Here is an 8,920-nt window from a genome sequence, read left to right on the forward strand (position 1 = left end):
ATAAGCTGACCTGAAGAATTTTCTAAAGCATGTTCAAGATTTTCCCTTGACAACAGGCACTCCATTTTTCCCTAAGCATCCCAAACAAAAAAAGATCTAAATTAAGATGTCGCCTGTCTGGAATGTGGGCCTGCTCTTCAAGATTGCGAGACACGAAAGGCAAGAAACTAAAAATGGTATTAAACTTCTGAATATTAATATCAGCAACCACTCTGTGCAGAGCTGGATTCAAGGGAACTTTAAGGTATGTGATTAATGAGATAATAAACCAGCCTGTATCTCTGCTGCAAGATTAGTAAACAATCTGAATTTTTGCTGTATCTTTAGTACAAGCCCAAGTCCTACTAGATACACAGTTTGCACAAACTTTTAGAAAAGAAATCGAGAAGTAAATAGAAAAGAATTTAAGTCTTCTAGGAATTAGTTTAAGATCAAACCTAAACATGCAGCTTAACCAAAGCAAAAATCACACAACAAGCATTTTCAAAATGAGCACACAGCATCTTCACAAGCTGCAGCCATATCCCCACTGAACAGGGCAAATATTTAATCTGGAGGCAATCTTCCACTGAAGACTAAACTCAAAGTATCAATGCTTTAAAGGAGAAATGCCTTTTTTAAGACTTCAGCTGTAAGGACTTTGGACTGTGCTTGCTGGAGAAAGTTTTGTGAAGTCCAATAAATTGCTGGTCTCAAATCCTAATTACTTACAACATCTGAAGTTGAAGCTTTTAATAATTAGGTATTTACATTTTCATTTCTCTCTAATTTGCCCTTGCACATTTCTTCTCCTTCCCTCCCTATGCATGCCAACACCTTCTAAACAGCTATTACTGGCATTTCTTATAAAAATTTATAAATCTGTATGCACACTTTAATAGGCTATTGAGTGCTCTGTTCCAATATACCACTTAGGAGATTTACCTACAGCAAGTGTAGCTTGAAGCTACACAGAAAAAGAACCAAGAGCTCTGTAACTCAACGAGGTGACATCCAACACACATTCAATGTGCTCAGAAACAGTTTTCTGGAACCCATTTCACAGGTATTATTGATTATTTCTCTACACCACAGATAAACTGCAACTCTTCCCAAAGCTGACCTGATGTCTATACAGAGCAGCATTGGAGTTTTGGAGAGGTTCTTTTTGCCTTATTTTTTTTTCAGGAACTGACTCAAAATAATTATATTAGAGAAGTTCAAGCAAGGCTGTGGCAGGAGAGATCCATGGAACTGCTTGTGGAGAGAGCAGAGCATTCACCTTCTGCACTCTGGCATTCAGAGACTTCCATCAAGGGCAGCCACACAATCCCTTGCTGTGAGTGATCACCCTCCACCCTGAACTGAGCCAAAGCATTAAATCTATCCTACAACCCTTCCTACAGTACCTGTGCTGGAGGTCAGAATACTGTTTCAAAGCTCTTACAGAAGAGTTTATATATCCATTTATTCTTGTGCCAATGTTGTACTTCATTTAATTTCCCTCCCCAGTGTTTACCCCCTTCCCATCCCTTCTAGGATATTTTCATACATACAGTGTAATCCCTTCCTGGTTTTCCTTTTACTGAGTTAAATGAGAAAAGCCTGATGGTTTCCTCATAAATGGCCTTTTTCTATGCCCATCTCAGTTTGCCCCCTTCTCCAGCAGCTCAGACATCTTTTTTCTCTGTCTTTACACCAGCAGAAATTCAAAATAAACAGCAGAAAAGAATGCCATAGTGTAAGGGACTGGTAGGACAAAAATCCCTTTTTGATTCTGTTTCTTAAAGTGCCCAGTGTCAGAATGAAATACTCTGACACAATATAAAGAGAAAAGCAAAATAATATAATAATATTGTAAAAAAAACCCCCCCAAACAAAAATACCAACACAATTTAAAAGCACCCTAAAAAAAAAGACCAAAAGAAAATCACATCACAAGTAAAACCAGTGGTCTATAGCACAGGAAAATTGCTTTTAGACAAAATGTAGGAGGACCATTAACCTCTGCCACAGTCAAAACTGGTAAAATCACCCAACTGGTTCACTGAAAAAGTAAAATCCATAAAAAATTCAGCAGAGGAGGAAAGAACCTAAAACCAAGTTAGCTGTATTCAAACAGTATTCAGAAGCTACCCTGAAGATATCCACAACATAGTCAAAAACCTTTTAATGTGGTCCACTCTTAGAAGGAAAAGGTAATCTAAGCTTTCCAAAGTTCCATCTAGGTGCCAAGCTGGATGCCTAAAAGAGAAATTCGACTTTGTTCTAACATAGTTAGCCTTGTATTAAACTGCTTTGGCTTTATGTTAGTCCCAGCCATTAGTGCAACCCTTCCACAGAAGGATTTTCCCCTGAATTGTGAGATTTTCCATTTGTCAGTCTTCTGTACTCATAGAGGAGCTACAGGAAAACCCTCCACAACAGGCACCCAAGGCAAACAGTCGCAGTATGGAGAGGAATATTTTGTTTCAGGACACAAGAACTGCTCTGAAAAACAATGCCATCAGCTCCTGTACTTACTCTGGAAATGCATCTCTTCATGTTTCACACTTTACTTCCCCAAACCCAGGCAATGTTAATACAGTTGTACATTCTGGAAACTAAAAATATTCAAACTAACAAAGTACCTGCAGACAGGTCATTGCTACCTAAAGACCAAGCTCCTAAACAAACAGCAGAACTGGTGTCAGTGTCATGAGTTGAGGCTCCAAACACTGTGATCATGCACCCTCAAGTTATCAAAACCACAGGGCACTTCACAAGAAGTCCTGTCTTACAGAACACCCACATCTGCTGCAGATGATTAACAAGCAGAAATACTTAAGATTGTTTAGCAACAGTTAGATTGAGCCAACTGATGCAAATATTCTGCTGTCACTCCTGTCACACTGGCATTACTTCAGCTCAAACCAAGTCACCTCCATGCAGAACTCAGCCATGCCCCAAGGCAGGAGGTTTTCCAAGAGCACTGACTTGATCAGCCAAATTTAACAGCAGAAAGAATCAAACCACCAGGACAGTTATCCTGCTCCATCTGTACTGTCCTGCCTATGAATGTGCAGGGCATTAAAGGAGTCTGTTGGATAGAACATTGGAGCACATCCCCTAAGAAGTTTCTTAAGGGAAGGATTCTGTATAGACACCCTCCTCCATCCTGGCAGTGCTCAGCAAAGCAGTCACATAAAAGTAACAAACAGCATTTTGGAGTCACCTACAAGGCCACACTGACATTGGCACATCTTCCAGGTCTATCTCTGTTCAAGCACAAGACACTGTGAACTCAATAACTCTAAACCAGGGAATTGAGATGATATTGGCCAACGTCTTCAACCTCCTATCAAGCAGTTGTTTACCAGCCCCACAATCAAACCAAGCAGCTTCTGGACAAGGGAGGTTCTGCAGGGAAGCTCTTCAGAGTTGATGTTGTCCTTCTGGAGCACATAGAAGTGGCTGCACCAGCAGGAGGGGCTGGTAAAGGTGATTAAATCAGTCCTTGTCCATCAGACACTAACACACACGCACAACCTGAGGCAGCAATGTCATTCAGGTGTAAGAGAACACCTCATTGTCCCCATGTTTTTCAGGGAGAGCTGCTGGCCAAGAGTGGCTTTCACTTGGAAGATAAATGTCTGCAAACCATGCAGGTGCAAAGCTGGGCAGGACACAATGGGCCCCAACACTTCCTGAACAACTGTTCTGAGTTCCCTGCAGCTTTGCCAAAGCAATTACATGGAATTGCTGCCATGGTGAGCATTTTCTAGGAAGTCCCAGCCACTTGTTTCCATAAACAAGTTAGGGAAAATAATGTTTTGACCACATTAAAATTTTATGAAAGCTTTCTCATCAAGAAGCTCTTGTGTCCCTCTAGACCCAAAGCAGAGTTTTGAAGCATGTCCTGTGTATTTTTTTTTTTGTATTAAAACATCACTTTCCAGATGGGTAAAGCTTAAAAATGTTTGCTTCCTGAGAAAGACTGCAAACTTTAGCTGCTAAATGGGTTATTTCTTAGTCAAGACAGAGTAGGGCTTTGCTCACTGTAAGGCTAAATACCATGTTAAGAATAAGACAGTTGTATCCTCTGTAGGAGTAGGAAAACAGGACTGTTTGGACACAGTGGGCACTGGGCTGACATGAACCCCTTGCAATACTTGCACAAAAGACTCCTGTGTGGATCACAGGAACAGCCCTCACTGAGGGTAACAAAACTTCCAACATCTTATCTTGCACTGCTCAATGAAGTTTTGTACTTTTAGTTATGTATCACTTTATATTTAATTTTCATCTTTAAAATCTGAGGATAGAATTTCCAGAGGGGGAAAAAAATCATGTCTGGTGTTCCTATACAGGCAACTGGAAGGCAAATGACCAGGGTGCCTAGGACAGTGTAGCACTCAATCATGATTGCTTGTATAAACTAATAAAGCTGAAATCCAAATACTCCAGATATGTTGTTCTTTAACAACTTTGTAAAGTACATCATAGGAAAGCTTGTATGAAATCCATTAATAACAATTAGCATCTCTGCTTAACAACTTCTTACTGTGTTCACTCAGGATTCTAAACAATGTAAAATTTAATACAAAACATCCCCTTATCACTGTCACCATGTCCCTTGGTATCTCAAAGCACATCTTGTGGGCAAAATACAGTTTCTATGTGCCAGAGAACATCAGCTTAAACGATCACATAATGAATGCTTATTAGAAATTAATTACAGTTGCAAAACAATGGCTTAACTTTACCACCTCCTAACCCATGCACTTGATCCTTCAGTCTTAAGAAGGAAACAAAACCCAACCTGCCTATTAACATGTATTTTATTACAAGCTTCCTTTAATTATTTTTGGTCCCAGAGTGACATCTGTTTTCATACCTTGATTCAGATATTCACTTGACAGTGGGAGGCTGGCAGGTAGGAAGAGCTCAATAAACTATTTTTAATAAGACACAGTAAGGAAACCTGCAGAGCAGGGAAGGAATGACCCCAGACACAACAGCAGTGAAGATGCAATTACTGCTGAAAGTCTATTTCAGGAGACAGCCAGCAAGGAGCAGGTAACAGAAGAGATGCATGATTCAGAGAGAGTGAGATGAAGGCCAGAGCACTACTAGGAGAGATTCCTCTCTAAGGCAAACTGTTTATCCAATGTCTGAAAGCTGCTTTGTGCAACAAACCAGAGAAGGAGAGAGCCCAAGAGGGAGCACATCGGTCCCATGACGCTGATGCTGCAACTGCTGCACACACTCTGCAGAATTCCCTTTTTCCACACCAGGAACTGAGCACAGACACAGCAGAACCCTGCAATTAAATGAACTCTGCAGAAAACACCTCCAAAAGGGGTTTGCAGATGCTACAGAGAAGTAGTTAACTCTGCTTTCAGCAACTACTACTTCATTACTCAAGGTGAGCAGAAGGAAGAGAATAACATGGATGAGAGGCAACATTGCAACAAAACTGGTTTGTAAAATAACATGCTAAAACTATACCCACTGAATCAATACACCTGACAGGCATCCATTTGCTACTCTAACCTAATTTCTCCTCTCAGAGCACAGGTAGATGTCAGAACACAACCATTTATGGAATTCCAGCTTAACAAAATAAAGCTTGTAAGTATAAATCATTAACTAAAGTTGTTTTTTATATTAGATCTTCAGAATAATTTCTCCATGTCCTTTCCAAGCTCATCATATCATCCATAAAAGAAAACCCAGAACCACTCCTGACTAATCAGAAGCAGAAATAATCTTACTACAGAAACATTATTGCCCATATACTAGAGCTGAAAAAGAGAATCCATAATGTGTATCAAGATGACCAGTTTTTGATCATTTATTACATTCATGAGAGACCTCTCAGCACTGTATTTCAGGCTACAATGAAAAACTCCACACCCATCAAGAGGTAGCTCTCACACTTTTTGAGGAAACGCAGGTCGCTCATTCCCATCCGAAGCAATACTGAGCAGGATGAGGTCATTACTCAAAATTTTCTGTTTATTTTTCAGCTGAGCATTCTTCAGTTAAAAAGAGACTCTGGACTTCTTACATGGGAGTTTTTCCTTTCCTGCTCTGACTGCTGCTTGGAGGAAGGTCCTTTAGGGAGCCCTAAATAAAATAAATATCCCTGGCCTGTGCAGTCCTTCTCCTCTGTGCACACAGTGAGCCTACAGCTGTTCCAGCTGTGGTGCCCTGGTGCTGTTTCACATCACCTCACTGACATTTACATTTACACATCACCAAAGCAACATTATGAAGCCAGTCCTAGACAGAACCAGTGACCCTCCAGTAAGAAGTGACACTGATCTTAGAGAGTTCAGCCAGATATATGAAGATGTTTTAGGCTAAAAACATGACCAGCACTTCTCTCTGCAACAACAGCATCCTATCTAATACTGTCCATGCTAATTAGGTACAAAATAGCTCATATACATTCTTTTTACATAATGAAAATTAAAATTGCTCTTCACTTGACACCACTGTTTTATTTAGAAGTCACACCATCAGGCCAGACTCTGCATATTTCATTACAGTACTACATAAATCACAAATCTTTCTAGCACCATTTTTTTTTCAATTCACCCTCTTAATTAGAATCCAAATTAAATGAATGCCTTCTGTGCTTTCACATTCTTATTTGTGTAACCTTTGAGGAGAGGGACTAACAGATCCACTTCACATACTGGATGGCATTCAGCACACACACACATTGAGCCTCATTTTTCAGCTCTTTTCATTAAGCTCCCTGTTTCAACAGAACTGCTGCATAATTTGATACACAAGATAGTTAGCAACTGTTGATGGATACAGAACTGGAAAGCTCACAAGAGCAAGTACTCCAAAGTAGAGGCAGTCAGGAAAGCAGCTCTAAAACAAGTTTCAAATTTCTCATTCAACCCACAATTTTAAGCCTCAGCAGAGAAACTTAAAGTTTGACAAAAGATCATCAGTTACAGTTTGGCTACAGCCACTTAATGAAACCTTATCAAGACTTCAGAGGTGTTTCTCAATTTCTGAGCACTCACCACCTGCCATCCAACAACAAAGTGAACATTTCAGATGTCTTTTACTCTCCTACCCCCAATATTAGCACAAATACAACAACAGCAACCAGTGCAAAAATTTAGATCATAAAACAGGTACTGCCACTAAGCTGCTGCATTTCCAGCTGCATCTCAACTTTCTGTGATTCTTTCCCCGGGGCCTCTCACACAGAAGCACTCTGGGCAGCAGCTTTGGGTCTGACTCTCACACCCTCACTTTTACTCACACCCCAGGTTCTGAATACAGCACTCTACCCCCTTTATGCTTGCTTTAAAATTAGGCCTAAAGCCAGGTCCTCATTTAGTCTGAAAGCTAATAAGGTGACTGCTTCCTTTCAAAACCCACACCCTACTTTAAACTTGCTATTAGCCATGACCTTCTGACAGGCCCCTGAACTCCTCTCACCCTCCCAGCCCAAGCATCCACAAATCCTGAACCTTAGAGCCAAACAAATTAGGAGACAAAGCGTAACAGAAGCTTGAAAAACAGACAAAAATTGTTAAAATACTAAACTTTCTAAAGAATTTGAATTATTTTATTGCAGCGTTTTAGAAGACACACAGATCTTCACCCTTATCTTCCCCTAACTCCTCATTACACTTTTAAAAGTGCAAAGGTGTTTCAAAACTGAAGGTTTGTCGTTTTGGATTTTTTTTTAACCTACAGATCCTTTTCATACACCTAAATTTGTAAAATATTTTAAATAGATCTTAAATGGCTTAACTATAAATGATTCAGCAGATTTGAGGAACCTGTATCTCATAGTAGCAAACTTTATGTAAAACTAAACAGGTAAATTGGTAACTTTCTACCTCTCCATAAGCATAACATGAATGCCTAACTAAAAACAGTTAAAAAGTGTGAGGAAAAAAAAAAACCCACAAGTTAGCAACAGATCCCCTGCACCAACTACTCATACTTAAGCATGTTCCAGATGCACAAAGGAACAAGCATTTCATTGCAATTCAAACTCTGTCTGGACTTTAAAAAAAAAAAAAAAAGGCAGCTCAAAGAATGCAATTGTTAAGAGCTTCCTTTTCTCACACACAGAAAGATTAAAATAAAAGGTGCTACTTTTCCAGACCAGTCCCACAACTGCAGGCAGCATGCTAGTAACCAAGAAGCTGCCTTATTAGCATACCAGCTTAGATATATCTTCTCCCAGAATGACTCAGCCTGCTATTTTCAAAGTTTTCCTTAAATATTTGTCCTACATTTTACAATAGGAGTTACCAACTACAGAAAAACACATCCCATGAAGTCTTAGCCACTTCACAACGCTGAGCATAGAGATTAAGCCATGCGTCCACATTTGCATCCCCTAGGCTAATCCTTTCTGAAAATGAAAGCTCGAGATACTCAGCGCGGATCTTTCAGAGGTGAAGTGGCTGCTTGGTGCAAGTTGGAGGAAAAAAAAAATCCATCCACGCTTTCCCACAGCACGGTTTAGTGCCTGCGAGAGGGAAAAACTTGCCAGGAGTTGCCCTGTGAAAGCACAGCACACTCAGTGAGAACTGCAGCCCTTCAGAGCACGGCAAAGAACAACCACAGAGCGCAGCCACATAAGGAAAATTCAGCGTACAGCTGCTTTGAACAGATGTATGTGCTGCCATAAGGAGGGGAAGCTTCACTTGAAAGAGCTTTCCATCACTGCTCTCAAAGTCTATATTTGGTATCGCAGACGTATTCGAGGAGAACGGGTTTTTTACGGGGAGGAGGAGGAGGAGGGGGTGCCGTGAAGGCTGCGCTCCCTCAGAGCGGGACCCGGCCGGCGGCAGCGGCGGATCGGGCACGGCCCGGCGGCGGCACCGGCACAAGGGCGCCGCAGCGGGATCGGCACCGGGACAAAAGCTCCGCAGCGGCACCGGGCTGGCTCCGCGGCCGGCGAGGCTGC

General features: G+C 41.0%; 1 protein-coding gene across 1 annotated transcript in view; it reads right to left on the reverse strand.

Annotated features, from left to right (window-relative positions):
• PRKAG2 (protein kinase AMP-activated non-catalytic subunit gamma 2) overlaps window positions 1–8,920 on the reverse strand; it is a 215,840-nt gene that overhangs the window by 38,754 nt on the left and 168,166 nt on the right. Inside the window, exon 6 of the mRNA XM_005424346.2 lies at window positions 4,189–4,211. Within this exon, the coding sequence (XP_005424403.1) occupies window positions 4,189–4,211 (23 nt within the window). The remainder of the gene's footprint in view (window positions 1–4,188; window positions 4,212–8,920) is intronic.

The sequence above is a fragment of the Geospiza fortis genome, unplaced genomic scaffold (assembly GCF_000277835.1).
Source record: "Geospiza fortis unplaced genomic scaffold, GeoFor_1.0 scaffold182, whole genome shotgun sequence".
Classification (NCBI taxonomy): Eukaryota; Metazoa; Chordata; class Aves; order Passeriformes; family Thraupidae; genus Geospiza; species Geospiza fortis.